The sequence below is a fragment of the Haliotis rubra genome, unplaced genomic scaffold (genome assembly GCF_003918875.1).
Source record: "Haliotis rubra isolate DU_JTF1 unplaced genomic scaffold, ASM391887v1 Scf4, whole genome shotgun sequence".
In the NCBI taxonomy this organism is placed as follows: Eukaryota; Metazoa; Mollusca; class Gastropoda; order Lepetellida; family Haliotidae; genus Haliotis; species Haliotis rubra.
In genome coordinates this window covers 5,969,504-5,987,551 of record NW_025767079.1, presented here as the reverse complement: position 1 = coordinate 5,987,551, position 18,048 = coordinate 5,969,504, and the positions used below count along the sequence as shown (strand labels likewise).

The window sequence follows — 18,048 nt, the reverse complement described above, 5'->3', positions numbered from 1 at the left end:
CAATGACACGAGTGATTACGAATGCTGATGCTGAAACACGTTGGAGTTCAAAGTCTACTACCGAGAGAAAGTTCGGAAACTGTTCACGTTTTATCCATTACTCCAAGTTGAGAATGTTGCTGATGTTCATCGTGGTAACTGGAGCATGCTTAGTGTCTTGACTGCGATTTCAATAAAATTCTCAACCGAGCTTAGGGGTGCGTGCGTGCGTGCGTGCGTGAGTGCGTGAGTGCATGCGTGCGTGCGTGCGTGCGTGCGCGTGTCTGTCTTATTGCATGTGACAGTAATGTAAATGATAAGTAATTGAACATGCACTTAGCATATTATTAACTGTTAGAATCACAATATATGCACAGGTGTTGATTACACTTCTAGCCAGAACGACCAGTTTCAACAGCTGTTGTAAACTTACAGCATCTAGATCGAGAAGGAAAAGTTTCCAAATGTCTGAGTAGGTGAGGCACAGATGTCATGACAAAAGTAGTAAATGATTATATTTGAAACTGACGTGTTCAGAAATAAAACGGACAAGATCAATTTGACCTCAGGCATTACAATATTCTTGGTTGTACATGCTAAATGTCCTTAAAATGTGTGGTTAAAAAGGCAGCTGTCCCATAACTGTAACACAAGGGGGAAGGGGGAAAATTGTGCCGTAAGAAGGTAAATGTTCTACAGGGTAGGTGAAAGTGTCCATAAGAAAGGCAACTGTCCCATAAGAAAGGTAACTGACCCATTGGTAAAAGAAGACGAATAGAAAAGGGGAAAGTACAACAAGAAAGGTGACTGTGACATAAGAAAGGTAAATATCCAGGAAGAAAGGTAAGCGTCCAATAAGAAAGGTAAACGTTCAATAAGAAAGGCAAACGTAACTGTCCTAGCAAAAAGTAACTGTCCTACAAGAATGGTTCGTGTTGACTCGTTGGAAGGAAAGGTTTGGGGATTCTGTAAAATCCAGAGTTGTATTCCTATTTGTTTTGATTCAGCTTACCAGATCAAAGTCGCCAAACACGGAAGTCAACTAACTGGACAACTGACCGATCAGCTGACTGGGGCTGTGGATCATCTGTTTGGTGAGTGTAAACCTTCAACGACAGAACTGTTTACTAAGCGGGTCCACTGAAGGAGCCCTAAATGGATTTAGTCGGGGACAATCATGAACAACGAGGATGGACACGTAGGTTCCTAACTTAGCGTGTTACAGTGGGTATAACTATTTAGCCAGGAACGAGTGTATGTTTGACGAGTCCATGAATGACGGACTCAGTCACTGTGGGCGGTCCAAGTCGCCACAACACAAGGCGGGAAAGGTTGGCTGACCATCCCGGAAGTAAAAATATCTTTATATGTTTACGTTGTTAAATTTGTTTTAGAATGTTGTAGAAAGGGTATAAGGCAATCTGTTCATTCAAAGTTATCTGCCAAATTCATACAGAATTACTCGGGATGCTTTCTGATTAGTTTTGTTTCAGTGTCTGTAGGATGGGCTGGCGGATGTTTGACTTTTAGATTGATGCGTGGTTCTGTTGAATGTTGTTCGTGTGTTAGGTTTAGAAGGCCATATGTTATGTGATGGCAAAGGGACGACTGTATAATGGGAGGCAGGTCTGTTGCCGGAAATGAAGTTATCTGGATGGCGACCAGGTTTTGTTTGACTGTTGATGAACTTCCCAGATATTCGCATTTCAGTCCCTCAGTCTTTTAATTGGAAAACAGTTATGTTGTTTTACAGCAATAAACAAGACCAAAGGTCCCTCAATTTTTCATCACCATCATCATCATCATATCGCTGTCATATGTTATAATTAAGCATTATTATCATCACCATAGCCGTTTATATGAGTATTATTATCACCACTACCACCATCATCACCATCGTCGTCATCGTCATCTTTATCAGCATCAGGATCATCATCAGCATCAGGATCATCATCATCATCATCATCATCATCATCACCACCACCACCGTGTCTCATGGTGCACTTAAGAACGATGTCACAAATACATGTCCATAGCCTTGGGTACCTTTATGTACATTACATTTGTCCCAACACTAGACTGGATCTTAACAAATTGTGTTTAACTCTTGAACAGCAATCAGACACACAACATCACTTGCTCCAGCTCTCAGTGACCCAAAGTACAGCTGTACAAGTGTTAAGGGTCGGTTCCACGCTGGCTGATGACCTGTTGTCAGGGTCGTCTAACAGTGATGAAGGAAATCCGCCGACACACTTCACCAGGATACAACTCGCGCTAAACATAGGGTGAATCAGACCCCTACTGGCATAGAAGCAGGGATGAATAACATGCGTTATTATACTGACGCAAGGCAGGGCAGTGATAGTGAAAACTAACTATGGAAGTATTTATTTAAAATCATTTCGTTTTAATAGGTTAAGTAGTCTTTCACAACAAGCATGCACTCGTGTTTATATATTTAACGAGTGAGTGAGTTAAGTTTAGGTTTACGCCGCATTCAGCAATATTCCAGCTATATGGCGGCGTATATTTTACGAATCTCTTAGCACTAAGTACAGAATAATGTATAATATCGAGAAGAAATAGCAGTGCATGTATAAGTGGTAGTAAAAGAAAATAGTAGGGGTAGACGGAGTCGCAGTCGGGAGAGTCATGATGGTGGTGGCAGTAGTAGTAGTAGGAGTAATAGCAGCAGTGGTGGTAGTAGTAACAGTAGTCGTATGAGTTCTACTAGCAGTTGTAGTAGTAGCAGAATTAGTAGTGGCAGTAGTAACAGTAGTCGTATGAGTTCTACTAGCAGTTGTAGTAGTAGCAGAATAATTAGTATCAGCAGTAGTAGTAGTAGTAGTAGTAGTAGTAGTAGCAGCAGCAGTAGTAGTAGTAGTAGAAGAAGAAGTAGAATATACGTGATAGATATGGCTGGCATTGAACCAGAAGTAGTAAAGGCAGATTATTTTCCCTATTAACGCCCGTCTACGGCATTCCAACCATAAATACCACTGCCTGTATACATGACAGATTCTGGGCCAGACAAACAGGTGATTGATATGGACAGCATCGTCCCAGGACAAGAAAATTTAACAAGGTCACCGAGCCTGACCACCAGATCCCTAAGTCGCCTCTTACGACACGAATGGGTTGCTGGGGACAGTTTTAACCCGGAACCTCCAGGGGAAGATTTGTATCAGGTCGGGGATCGGCTAGGGGGTGTATCGGCGCAAGGCATGGTGAAGAACTTCAAACCGCGACTGATTTAACTTATGCACCCCCTCTCCGGTGGTCGCGATCGTGCCTTCAGTTAATTGATTTCCTTTCTAAGTCGACAACGCCTACCAGTGAACCTTTCGAACCAGACAAAATATAATTGAACTCAGACATCCCGTCGCTGATGTACTGTTGTGTCAGTCTTGTTGAATTAGCAGAGTATATAGCGAAACCACCCAGGCGTTTCATCTTCGTGAACATCAGTATATATTTTCATTACAGTCACGTTCATATCGTCAGTGCAGTATCACGTTTATCATCATCATCATCATCATCGCCATTAACATCATCATTCAGCAGCACTGTCTTAATCTTCATCATTATCATCAGCAACATCGTCGTCGTCGTCCTAATCGTCATCACTCTCTTCACTCTACATCATTGTCGTCACTATACCATGAAATGCATGTTTATATAGGTATCACCATCATCACCACCACCCTCATCATCATCATCATCATCATCATCATCATGATGTCCTCTATTCCCATGCTCTTCATTACCATCCTCACGACATCCCCACCATCATCACGCCATTACTTTCGGCACGTTAGCAAAAACGTTCCCCACGTCATCATCTTTTCATGTTCACGTGACATACATTCCTCATCATGATATCTATACAATCATCAGTGTCTTGTCACTATACGACCTGTTGTTTACGAACTATTCTTTTTTTACATGTGAGCACAAATACCTTTCATCATCATTCCGACCATATATGACAACATCGACCGTTTTGATAACACAATCTCAAACTTGTTTAGGGGCTGTGGGGGAGCGTAATAGTTAAGGCGTTCGTTGGTCATGCTTATGACCCGGGTTCGATTCCCTACATGGGTACGTGTGACTCCCATTTCTTGTGTCCCCGCCGTGATATTGCTCGAATATTTTTAAAGCGGCGTAAAACCTCACTCTCTCACTCTCAAACCTGTTTACACGTATCTGATTTCCCTGTGAAAATTGCAATAAATTCGTGTTAAAAAAAATTCAACCATTTGGTTTCGACCTTTAAATTCAATACTTATTGTGTCGTCTCATATCTGCCAGCTGTCCCGCCACCCACGTGGTGCGTGTTTACTTAGCATGTCTATTGCACATATTGACGTCTCTCCATGACACATTGCTGATATCGACATGTCATTATAACAGCTTGGCGGGCATTTCACTGCCGATGACAATTTCTGGCGATGTTGTCATTTAATATCCCACAATTACATTATTGCCAGGCTCAAGCTGGTCTGAAATTATATGACACCAGTTGATGCGTAACTGTCTTAATTTTAAATGACGCATTTCAAAGCTTTGAACGTTTCATGTCAAGTGGCTGCCTGACTATTCCATGTACATTACTAAAATTTATGACACATTTCCTTTCTTGGGCGTTCAGTTTGCAATCAAAGCCACACCCAAATGTTATTTTAATTTGAAATATTATATTTGCATACTATATGAGGTAAAAGACGATATGAGGTTTAGGTATTCATGAGCTGAAATTAAATGCACATCCGATGCTCTCATATCTCCCTCGGTAATGACCTAAAGCGGTACAATTAGTGAAATGTACATGCAATCAGCAAGTTATTTATTGCATAACTCGTCATCAATAAGCCATATCAGCTGCTATGAACAACTGACCCACAGTAAACCCACAGTGCACTGATAAATTAGAAATGCTGGCTTGTCCCAACAGCAAATCGACTAACAGAAATAAACGCTTATCTGAAATGTAGAACGTAACGCTTCATAATCACTTACTGTTTTTCTTTCTGAATGAGAGACGGAAGGAGGAAGACCTTCTCCTCTTGACTTCCCTTCTATCCAGCGACATCGTTGTTGGTGATTGAGTATTTAGTCCGATTTTGACTTGACTAACTTTTTCACAACTACCGACTAACTTCCATGCCTCCCACAATCAACTGGGCGACATGACGTACTTCGCTTTAACGCGCATTGTCGTATATGACCAACTCCCTCGTTATAACACTCTTAACACCACTTTGCTAATTTTCTGGATTGGTATAGCTAATTTTAGCGCCCCAAGTTATACAAACAACGGGTTAGTCTTTGTATACATGACTGTGTGTTATAAAAGGAATGGGGCTTCTGGAAATCGGGTCGCAAATCGGTTATATTTACACTTAAGATAAGTAGAGGTGATCAAGTCACCGATTGGTGGAGCTTTCTTGAGCATGATAAATTTTAAAAGGCTACGTTTTATTTAGATGTGACGTGAGCGGTGGATACAAACTGACGGTTAGAGGTAAGGAAGGTTTCCAGGTTGTTGTTTTTTTTTTTTTTGGGGGGGGGGGACGGTAGTTCGGGGGCACTTTGAGCTTCTAACGGTAAACGATTACGATGTCAGGTGGTATACTCACAATAAAATACCTGTTTTAAGTTGCTGTGGATAGAAATGCAAAGTAGTGATGTTCAACTTGATCTGGCTATCGATACAGATCACAGAGGTCGGTAATCGCTAACCAATCATCGATCGATTATCGATAAATATCGAAGAAGAACTCTGATAAGAAAACGTCTGAGAGATATCGACATGTTTCACATCACTGAGTGGTGACCCGTTTATGCATGGTTTAGTGCCAATACAGGGGCCTCATAATAATTTAGAAGTAGGTCATGAATACACATGTAAGGGCTTATCTTTGTGCCCTCTGCAAGGCAATTCAAACTACATTTCATAGCAATAGTTCATGCCCGATATTATCGATAATGCAATTTTCATATCGATTTTCATAATTAATTCTTCCCATCGAAGATCTTTACGATTATCGATCTTTTTAGTTTAGCAGCCCGTTTGTCGAAAAAGGCCACTAACGGGATCAGGTGGTCAGGCTCGCTGACTTGCTTGAGACATATCATCGTATCCCAGTTGCGTAGATAGATGCTCGTGCTCATAATAATCATAAGATATAATGAAAAGGAGCCCAGAGACTTTCTTCATATTCAGACCAGAAACTGGGGAAATCTAGACTTGCCACATATTCTAGACTTGCATGGGCTTTCTTGGGCATATTTTTTCAGGGTCTGTATGACAGGCTAACCGCCGTCATTCGGCTGGAAAGTGGCTGCGGCGTAAAACAACAAGCGTGTATCAAGATGATGAATTACATCAAGAGAGATCTTAGAGTGTATGTCTTAAAGAAGTCAGAATTCGGTTAATATTCCACACAATAATCTTCATATGGCACACATTCATCATTTCTAATCTCTGGAGATTTGGCAGAATTCAGTAGTCAGTAGATGCACAGCCTCTCTGCTATCTGTTGAAGCAGTTACGGTATCGTTCACGGCAAGATTCGCCATTGCTAAATCTATCAACCATCTCCACCAAACTCACCAAAAGCGTTTCCACATCCAGCTTCAAAGATGGCAAAAACAAACATCGAGCCCTCAGACTAGAATAACGAAACATCGAGGAAGGGTTTCTACAACTGATTCAGCCGATACAAGTAAGTTGAAGATACAAGATATTTTATTGCGCAAACGTTCCATGTCGAGACAGTGACAATATTCTGTAAACTACATAAACGAGATATATAATACGTCAGAGTAACAATACATATACTGATACAAATGTGTACAATGACAAAGGGCAATCAAGGGATCTTCTAGATTTGTTTGAAGTTGTATATATGGTAGCAGATTATTTCTATTGTATCTGGTTCATTACAGGAGGCTATTTTTTCTCTGGTGGTAAGGCTTTGAAAGTGATTAATTTGAGAGGAAAGGGAATTAAATAAGGAGTGTCTTATATCTGAATATTTAGTACAAGACATGAAATAGTGTTCTTCATCCTCAAGGACTGGGCATTGATCACAGAAACGGTCCTCCAAAGGTTAGGTGGTCTTGTTCTTCTCCCCAGTTCAATTAATAGTCTGTGATCTCTCAGTCTTAGTTTTATGAAGTGGATACGGTGTTGTTTATCTTGCAGTGTTCTAGGTATGGTACGGTGTTGTTTATCTTGCAGTGTTCTAGGTATGGTACGGTGTTGTTTATCTTGCAGTGTTCTAGGTATGGTTCGGTGTTGTTTATCTTGCAGTGTTCTAGGTATGGTTCGGTGTTGTTTATCTTGCAGTGTTCTAGGTATGGTTCGGTGTTGTTTATCTTGCGGTGTTCAAGTCTTGCAGTGTTCTAGGTATGGTTCGGTGATGTATATCTTGCAATGTTCTAGGTATGGTACGGTGTTGTTTATCTTGCAGTGTTCTAGTTGTTTATCTTGTAGTATTCTAGGTATGGTTCGGCGTGTTTATCCTTGCAGCGTTCTAGGTGTTTATCTTGCAGTGTTCTAGGTATGGTACGGTGTTGTTTATCTTGCAATGTTCTAGGTATGGTTCGGTGTTGTTTATCTTGTAGTGTTCTCTAGGTATGGTTCGGTGTTGTATATCTTGCAGTGTTCTAGGTATGGTACGGTGTTGTTTATCTTGTAGTGTTCTAGGTATGGTTCGGTGTTGTTTATCTTGTAGTGTTCTAGGTATGGTACGGTGTTGTTTATCTTGTAGTGTTCTAGGTATGGTACGGTGTTGTTTATCTTGCAGTTGTCTAGGTATGGTTCGGTGTTGTTTATCTTGCAGTGTTCTAGGTATGGTACGGTGTGTTTATCTCTTGCAATGTTCTAGGTATGGTTCGGTGTTGTTTATCTTGCAGTGTTCTAGGTATGGTACGGTGTTGTTTATCTTGCAGTGTTCAAGGTATGGTTCGGTGTTGTTTATCTTGTAGTGTTCTAGGTATGGTTCGGTGTTGTATATCTTGCAGTGTTCTAGGTATGGTACGGTGTTGTTTATCTTGTAGTTTTCAGGCATGGTTCGGTGTTGTATATCTTGCAGTGTTCTAGGTATGGTTCGGTGTTGTTTATCTTGCAGTGTTCTAGGTATGGTTCGGTGTTGTTTATCTTGCAGTGTTCTAGGTATGGTTCGGTGTTGTTTATCTTGCAGTGTTCTAGGTATGGTTCGGTGTTGTTTATCTTGCAGTGTTCTAGGTATGGTTCGGTGTTGTTTATCTTGCAGTGTTCTAGGTATGGTTCGGTGTTTTTATCTCGCAGTGTTCAAGGTATGGCACACTCTGATTTTAATTTCTGGTATTGGTTCAACCACACACATACGTAAGAAAAGGAAGAAAGGAAATATTGACATGTACCGTGGCAGCTCGACACATGGGTTCATATTGTATTCATTTTTAAAACTAATTATTTGTGCGGTTCAGCTAACCCAGCTTTGCGCACACTTAACGGGTCAGTAGTTAGGGGTATTTAGACAGGCATATACAGCGCGGGGCACTATCCTTCAGATAATGACATGGTTGTAACCAAGCGTCCTGCACTAAGGGACCCTATATAGAACATGAACTACCAACCAGAAACTGAAAAGAAACACATTCAGTTTTGTTTGTTGACAAAGGGAATGTTGTCTTTATTATGTAGGCTGGTTGGACATACGTCTGTGTGAATGTAGGATATATATCAGCCTTGGTATGAGCTGGTATAGTATATACATGTACTTCCCTGTCATTATAAGTGAGTTAAAGGTTTACGTCGCACAGCCATCATTTCAGCCATACAGCGACGATGTTTTAAGTAGATACATGTCTACCTTTGTATCAGCTGATGCGGAATGTATATCCCCGTGAGTGTAGGATACATATCTGGTACAAGCTGGTGTTGGAAAAACATCCCTGTCATTAGAGGATACATACATACATACATACATACATACATACATACATACATACATACATACATACATACATACATACATACATACATACACATACATACATACATACATACATACATACATACATACATACATACATACATACATACATACATACATACATACATACATAACATACATATTACATACAAAAAACTCGAGGGCCTGTGGTTGTTGCTACTACTATAGACTTGCACAAGTCTCTACGGTAATAATTAATAGTTTAAATGAGAATTTCTAAAAATAGAAAATATCCCTCTAATATCCAGGCGTCCTTACCGTCCACTTATCTAGACTTGCCTCTCCAGAGGATATAATTACTATACATCTACCGCGACTCCAACTGCTGCTGCTACTACTACTACCACTGCTATACTTTTATAACTAACGATATCACTTGCTATTAATACTGCTATACTTTTATAACTAACGATATCACTTAATATTAATACTTCTATTTCTACTGTTGCTATTATTGCTACGTGTATTCATACTGGTTTATGGCAACAAGTACCATTAATTATATCTTTAAAACGATTTTTAAACGATTATAAAATATTTTTGTGAATTCAAGATTTGTGTTGTTACACGAGATAAAACAACTTTCGATTCTCGTGCATGTAAAAGTACCTCCCAGGGTAAGTGGAACTTTTAGCGCTGCAATGAATTATTTCACATCAATCAAAGACAGAATGACTTCTCTTCTCACTGACACGCCTGTTTATATAACGGGACAAATTACGTCATTTAATCAGGGCCGGTCACTCTAACCTGCTGCGCCGCTCCACTTCTCGCCCATATCGCATGGAAAGAAAATGTCTTTCGCCGTCGTACAAAGTCTGATAAAAATCTAGTCGCCTGGCTGTACAAACAGTACTGTAATCTGCTCTCCTTTTCTATTCACTGAATTAAGATTGAATGGCCAGTTAAAAAAGCCATTATGAAAGAACGGTTTGTGAAAACTGGTGTTTGGATTTCACACGGGTGAAGCAACGAGCGTTCACATGTGAAGAGGTGAGCTTTTCAAGAGAAACAAATATGCGTAAACCTGCGTTGTGTTTGTTGAGGCTCTGTCGCATAGATACAAAATGTTATTTTTCGGTCATATATGATATTACGTTACATCACTTCCGGCATATGGAGCAATTTTGTTTCTCAAACCTTTAAAGTGCATTGAGTTTGTTGTTGTTGACTTTGTAATGTTAGGGACGGTGGGGTAGCCTAGTGGTTAAAGCGTCCGCTCGTCACGCCGAAGACCCGGGTTTAACTCCCAACATGGGTACAATGTGTGAAACCTATATCTGGTGTCCCCCGCCGTGATATTGCTGGAATATCGCTAAAAGCGGCGCAAAGCCAAACTCACTCACTTATTCACTCACTATGAAATGTTAAGGCACTGTATCAGCTATAGAATGGAAATGATAGGGAACCAGTGGTTAATATAATGAACCAACTAGTATGGACTGTATATTTATTATTGTTGTTAACTGCATTGGGATAAGTTGTGTCGTGTTTTGAAATTCCATAATGATCGACGACAAAAAAGTGACAAAGCTGGACCTCTGAAGATCTGGGATGGAATTGATGTTCATTCAATTGATCACTGGATTGTCTGGTCCGAATTCGATTATTTACATACCTCTGCCATATAACTGTAATATTGCTGTTGGCGGCGTTAAACAACAAGCATACAAACAGTGACATAATGTTCAGTGCGGCGCTATTATAATCTCATCCACAGAGACTCTCACTTAAACACTCAAATCGCCTCCGTGATGTAGTGGTTAGAGCGTCCGCCCGGAGAGCGGAAGGTCGCGGGTTCGATCCCCGACCGCGTCATACCAAAATACGTTAAAATATGGTTCTTGTTGGCCCCTTCCTGGCGCTCGGCATTAATGGGTACAACAAGGACTGGTCGGCTCGGAGTCAGTATAATGTGTCTGAGTGGGGTATTCATGCTTCACTGCGGCATGGTATCTCAGCACTATAAAACCAGCTTAAGTCTGGGCTAGTACAAGCAGCCGCACATACACATATACACACACGCACGTTGTCATATGAGCGAAATATTCTCAAGCACGATGTTAAACCCAATTTCACCTCACCTCACCTTAAACACTCAAACAAAATTAAGACATTACTGTGTGGTTAGTAGTTCTTTTATGTCCGCTTCCTCTTATATCTGTTCAAGGCGGTTGTTCCATCGCGAACTTTTCTGAAAGTTAAATATTACATTCATAGCCCTAAGTTCACATTTCTACCAATAATACTTAACATAAGCAGTATAATAATTTTGAGAACATTGCATTTCAGACATCTCCAATGTAAAAGATGTGAAATAAATGGGGATAAAAATGAAATTGAGAATCGAACTGGCATTGCAAACCCAACAACCCAATCATGAGACAAAGAATGGTAGACATGGGTTACTTCCCTTTGATTAAATCTTCCCAGCATCCGGTCTGTTTATCGAGTCAGTGGGCGTGGTGAGTGTGTTGTCATGGAAAAGTGATTTTTCTTCACATGACAGAACATCTGTCAACAAATGTCGTTAAGATCGTTACATTTCGCTAGCTAAGGGCAGATCTGTGGCAATTTCAGCACTTGACGATTCGCACTGCGCTATTATTAGACCGAGACGGAACTCGGCCACACAGTCATGTTTATGAATCAGTTGACCCCAGATTTCGTGGCATGTACGATACGGACAGGCGTGACCAAAACATGCCGATGACCACATTCCCCCCAAAACAAGATCGTCATACCAGAAAACATAAAATTACGCACTTGCTGTGAAAACAGATACATGATTGTGTAATCCAAACTTTTCCGTCGTAATGAACGCGGAAGAAAATCAACTCGTTAATTAAGAGCAACGAAGTGAGAATGTTGTGAACGAGATATGGAATTGAAGCTTGAGTGACCCTTTTTCAGATTGGAATATTCTAATGTTTTGAAGTAAATGCATGACATTAATCAATCACCTTTTAGAAACAAAACACTAATATCTGTTTCGTGTATCAGCTACGGTTGTTTGAGGATAAATATCAAATTGTCTACAGATACATTTCGAATAACCGCCATCTACAAAGCTATTGCACTGATGTTAGAACATCGGAAGATCAACACCAGCTGCATGAGACCACATGAGCTCTCGGACCAGCACGGGCTGTGCGCGTGACTGGCCTTAGGTTGACTGTAATCAGACAGATTAAAAGGATTCCTTCACTCATGATATAAATATTGACTGAGGATGTAACGTAAACACATCTGAAGGACGCGCCGAGCTGGGCTGGAGCACAGGTAATGTTATCGTGTTTACGAAAATTGGATGTGTTTATTTCTGCAGGGATTTTTAATCCCGATGTTGCTTATTTTCCTAACCACAATGAACTGTATGCAACTGATTTCATTTGAAAAGCTGCCTGCGTGACAACGAATGCACTTATTACTGAAAGAACGTCCTGAATGAGATGCGGTGTCTACGTCATTACGAATGAACATAATCTCAGTGACGGAAATAATGCGGTTGTTCTTCATAAGTACGAATGAACCGACTGCTGGGGCATTTTTACCCAGAATGACAAACAGTTTGACTGCGAATGTTCCGACAACTCAGCATTTATAGCGTGAGTGATATACGGCATCTGCGTAACTACGAATGTTCCGACCTCGTAACATAAACCTATGCCATGACTGAAAGGATCGAGGTCTAAATGCGTAACTACGAATGTTCCGACCTCGTAACAGAAATGCCATGACTGAAAGGAGGTCAATCTACGTCCATATGCATAACTACGCCGACCACGTAACATAAATACTATGACTGAAAGGAGGTCTATCTGCGTAACTACGAATGTTCCGACCATGTAAGGTAAATACCATGACTGAAAATAGGTCTATATACATAACTAAGAATGTTCCGATAAATACTAAGACTGAAATCAGGTCTATATCATATCTGCTTTAGTAAGAATGTTCCGACCACGTGACATAAACAGCATCAGTGAAAGGAGGTCTATCGCCGCTAAGCCGATTTTACTGACACTTGCAAGACGCAACCCTCCGATCAGACATCCCTCACTCACTGATATTCACAGACAGGTGCAGACTGAGAGAACGTGAGGACAAGTCGCGATCATCGTCACGTTACCGACGGCCGTTATCGCGTATGGAGACGTTGTAACGAGGCATATCACCAGGTGATGATCTTTGCAGGTAGACCCTTTGCTGGTACTGACTAATGGTGTGGGGCTGCTTTACTTGTAACTTCAAGGTGGATCTCATTACAGCACCTGGGGCACTCGGCGCCAGTCAACGGACAACGTTATCAACAGGAAGTTCTAATACCTTCGTCGTGCCACTTTTTGATAACCATCCCCTTGCCAGTCGTACGATATTCATGTATGACAACGATAGATATCACCGTCCTCGAGACGTCAAAACCCATTTGCAGCACAACGCCATCAAACATTACCATGGTTCGCAAGGAGCCCCGACATCAACTCGTTGCCCCGATATCAACCCCATCGCATATCTTAGCAAAGCGTTCCTAAGCCAACATTCCTAAGCCAATGATAAACAATAAAAGTTCAGATAATTCGTAACGCGACCCAGGACTCATAAATAGAACTGCATGCGGTGTCTGCGTGACTCAGGAATGAACTGATTGCTCAACTCGAGGATCCTGATGGCAAGGGATGAATGTGCTGGCCACTGAACAGAAGCATTCCCGAGTGATAATCGGTACTGCAGTAATTAACTCGCCTATCAAGAATCATTTGGTGGATGATGACTCTTTGATTTTTTTACATCACGTGCAGGGGGTGGGGGTGTCCTTAACTTTGTACATAAACTTTCGGAGTGGGAGTGTCATTCACATTGTACATGCTTATTAATAAAAATCATTATACCCCCCCTCCCCCCTACCTATAGTTTATGAACGGTCCCTTAAATATAGATAAACTAATAACCACAGTTGTTTTCGGGCAACATTACAAGTATATGTAAATGAAGTGACATCATCGTTCTAAATGATTGTTCATTTCCCATTCCTCAATACACGCTGGCAACAAAGCTGAACGGTCTTTTCCTTCCGCATCTCGTTTAACGATATTTTCGAGGAATTAACCTTTACTGTGGTACGTTCTGTGCACAGATTCAGTGAGATATATAGGAGGTTATCACGCAAAAGAGTGAGTACAGGGGACTTTCAGTTGGTAATTTAGGAGGTATATTTGTCTTTTAATTGAGTTGTCATTACGTATGTATTTCTCTAACAACTTGTGTAGTCAAGTGTGTCGTGTCGCACATTATCACACAGACAGTGCTGAAGGTACACGGCAATGATCTATATATTAACTCAGATAAATCAAAACTCACTGAAAACGAGGATGTGAATGAGATATGCCTTTCATGTCATATTTGTGACATTGATTCGTTTAATTATTCCTTGTACGTATCGATAATATCAGTAATTTGACATCAATGTGACAACGGTAAAACTGTAGATACCTTCACTGACACAGAGTACAGGAACTGAACGATAAGGATTTTCACAAATACCACATTAGCTCTAATGTACGAGATATATTCATCCATTGAATTACAGGCCCAGTGGTGTGTTCATTCAATCGTCACTCTGAGGTGCCACAAGTCCTGTGGTTCGTTTACCCACTCAACATTCACAGTTACAATTCCAGGGCGTATTGGTTTCAATCAGTCGTCATTCAGAGGAGCTGTCCAGTTGCTGGTTAATTACAACTTAAACAGTTATCTCCTTGTGGATTTAAGGGCGGGTTTCAGTTATGTAACTTGTTGGGTGAAGGAAGGGTTTCAGTTATGCTCCTTGTTGGCTGAAGTAAGGGCTACAGTTATCCAGTTTTTGGCAGAAGGATGGGTTATGTCCCTTGTTGCCTTATAGAAGGGTTCCAGTTATGTCCCTTGTTGCCTTATAGAAGGGTTCCAGTTATGTCCCTTGTTGCCTTATAGAAGGGTTCCAGTTATGTCCCTTGTTGCCTTATAGAAGGGTTCCAGTTATGTCCCTTGTTGCCTTATAGAAGGTTTCCAGTTATGTCCCTTGTTGCCTTATAGAAGGGTTCCAGTTATGTCCCTTGTTGCCTTATAGAAGGGTTCCAGTTATGTCTCTTGTTGACTTATAGAAGGGTTCCAGTTATGACTCTTGTTGCCTTATAGAAGGGTTCCAGTTATGTCCCTTGTTGCCTTATAGAAGGGTTCCAGTTATGTCCCTTGTTGCCTTATAGAAGGGTTCCAGTTATGTCTCTTGTTGACTTATAGAAGGGTTCCAGTTATGACTCTTGTTGCCTTATAGAAGGGTTCAAGTTACGTCTCTTGTTGCCTTATAGAAGGGTTCCAGTTATGTCTCTTGTTGCCTTATAGAAGGGTTCCAGTTATGTCCCTTGTTGCCTTAAGGGTTGGATCCAGTTTTGTCACTTCCTGGGTGGAGGAAGGGATTCAGTTATCCCTTTGTTGGCAGAAGGATGGGTTCCAGTAATGCCCCTTGTTGCCTTAAGGAAGGGTTCAAGTTATGTTTATTTTTGGGTCGAGGAAGGAGTCCTGTTATTCCACTGTTGACTTAACGAAAGTTCCAGTCCTGCCCCTTGTTGCCCGAAGGAAGGGCCCCAGTTATGACCTTTGTTGACTACAGGATGTGTTCCAGTTCTGCCCCTTGTTGGGTCGAGGAAAAGTTCCTGTTACGTCCTTTGTTAGCTGAAGGAAGGGTCCCAGTTATGTCCTTTGTTGCCAGAAGGATGGGTTCCAGTTATGTCCCTCTTGGGTCGAGGAAAGGTTGCAGTTATGTCCTTTGTTGCCTTAAGGATGGGTTCCAATTATGTCCCTCTTGGGTCGAGGAAGGGTTCCAGTTATCCCTTTGTTCACTTCATGAAAGGTTCCGGTTATGTCCCTTTGTTGGCCGAAGGATGAGTTCAAGTAACCCGTTGTTTGTTATTCATATGTTTGTTAAATAGGGGCTTTTAAACTAATTCATATCACAAGTGTCAACATAAACGACACAACGTTAGTGCCAATAATGTCCTCAGATTAAGTTGCTGCATCCTGCACAAGAAAAGGCGGAGACTCGGGATAATGGCGCCGAGATGGTCTAAAATAACGTATTTCGTTGCAGGTGGCATTGCAAATCGAGGAGAAGAGAGTGTCTTGAAGGAAAAGCGAACCCGACATGGCGGGTCTACGTGTGGCTGTGGTCGGCTCCGGAGTTGCAGGTCTGGCGTCTGTGAAGTCCTGCCTGGAAGAAGGACTGGAGCCTGTTTGTTTTGAACAGCACAATGATATTGGTTTGTAGTACTTGCTCTGTCGCTCTGAATTTTTTTTTGTGTAACTCCGAACACACTGACTCTCCTTAAATAAAAGGTTTGGGCGGATCCCAAATCGGTCCCATGTTGTTATATAGACAGTCCGTTTATCTCGAACTACGTCCACTCGAGGTTTTACAGTTTGAAACTAAAACAGAAACTTCTTGTATTACACATACGTCAGACACTGGTATAACCCATACTCCGTATTCTCCGCCCATTCTTACGAATACATCTCTCTATTATTGCATTGTACTTTCTGAATCCACAGGTTGACTTAAATAAAACGTGTTTTTGTCATTTTGGATCTCTCCAGTATTTTTGGTTAAAGAAGGATTAATCGATTATCATTGTTGATATTGTTCAAGTTCATATACAAGTTAGTCTATGTTAGATGTAACAAGGAATAGGCGGACGTTACAAAGTCATATCTCTTCCCCACGAACTCAGGATGTAGTCATCACATTTAGAATACCGTTGGTGTCCAGTCGTCGAAACCAGCACAATTAACTGTGCAGATTTAATCCGTTAAGATTCAGTAACCCTTGCTGGTGGTGAGGCCCGCTCACTTGGTTGACACATGTGATCGTATCGAAATTGCGTCGATCGTTGCTCATGCTCTTGATCACTGGATTATCTGGTCCAGACTCGATTATTTACAGACCCCAGCCATATAGCTGGAATATTACTAGGTGCGGCGTAAAACTACACTCACTCACTGTGCAGATTTGCATCTCCCAGGATTTTTCACTTCAAGCTGCCGTTCTGAAATTCAGTTCACAATTAACTGTCCCTCTGTTGCAGGGGGAACATTCTACGCCACGGAAGACTTCAGGCCAGGCCAGGGTGCCAGGGCGTACGATTCACTTATACTCAACACGAACAAGGGAATCACCTGCTTCAGTGACTTCCCATTTCCCGAGGATGCTCCGCCATTCCCAACAGGACAAGATATGTATCAGTATCTCAAAAGCTACGCGGCGAATTTTGGGCTTGAGAAATACATTCAGTTCAATACAAAGGTGCATAATATAACGAGAAGCAGCAATTATGAAACCACCGGAAGTTGGGACATTGAAACGGAATTAAATGGCGACCGGAAGTGGACCACATTCGCTGCGGTGTTAGTCTGCACTGGTGTTTACTCAAAGGCTTATACTCCCAACATAGAAGGTGTTGAGAAGTTTGCAGGAACTGTGGAGCATTCTCAGACATTCAAATCAGGGTCCAAATATCGGAACCAGAGGATACTTGTTGTTGGTAAGGCATTCGTTAATATTCTTACTTTGTCTCCTACCTCGCACGTAGCTTCTCGATGAACAAGGCGTTAAAAGACGGTACTTGTTGTTACCCTGTCTGGCGCTGTGCATCAATGGGTAACACAAAGAGAGGTTGGCTTTGGAGTTGTCTGCGAGGTGTTTATGTTAACATGCGGCATGATACTATGGCACAATAATACCTCCCCTACCCCCACTCGTTGGTAACACCGTCAACTTAATTACGTTGTTTTCTTGCCGTAATAACATAATAAGTAGGACCTTGGGTCCGGATTATGCTTAATATTATTTTCCTTTTGAATGTATGTATATACTATAGATGTTACTGAACTGTAACTGTAGTGAGACTATTATATAGAGGAAGGTAAAAGCTTGCCTTTTGTCATTTTCATCTCAAATTACATTGGGGAATTGCGTCGCCTCAGACGACTTGGCTTCAGTGCCCCGGTTAGTCTAACAGCAGATGCA

The 18,048-nt window shown here is 41.4% G+C and overlaps 1 protein-coding gene across 6 annotated transcripts in view; it reads left to right on the top strand.

Annotated features, from left to right (window-relative positions):
- LOC124287062 (flavin-containing monooxygenase 5-like) overlaps window positions 1-18,048 on the top strand; it is a 66,745-nt gene that overhangs the window by 43,959 nt on the left and 4,738 nt on the right. Inside the window, exons 3-5 of one of the 6 annotated variants that reach the window (XM_046723536.1) lie at window positions 987-1,177; window positions 16,117-16,285; window positions 17,108-17,563. In XM_046723536.1, the coding sequence (XP_046579492.1) occupies window positions 16,171-16,285; window positions 17,108-17,563 (571 nt within the window). In that variant the 5' untranslated portion in view covers window positions 987-1,177; window positions 16,117-16,170. Of the gene's footprint in view, window positions 1-986; window positions 1,178-11,404; window positions 11,459-12,206; window positions 12,276-13,447; window positions 13,719-14,098; window positions 14,204-16,116; window positions 16,286-17,107; window positions 17,564-18,048 lie in introns of those variants that run through there. The other 5 variants (XM_046723537.1, XM_046723540.1, XM_046723539.1 and 2 more) reach the window with 5 other exon arrangements.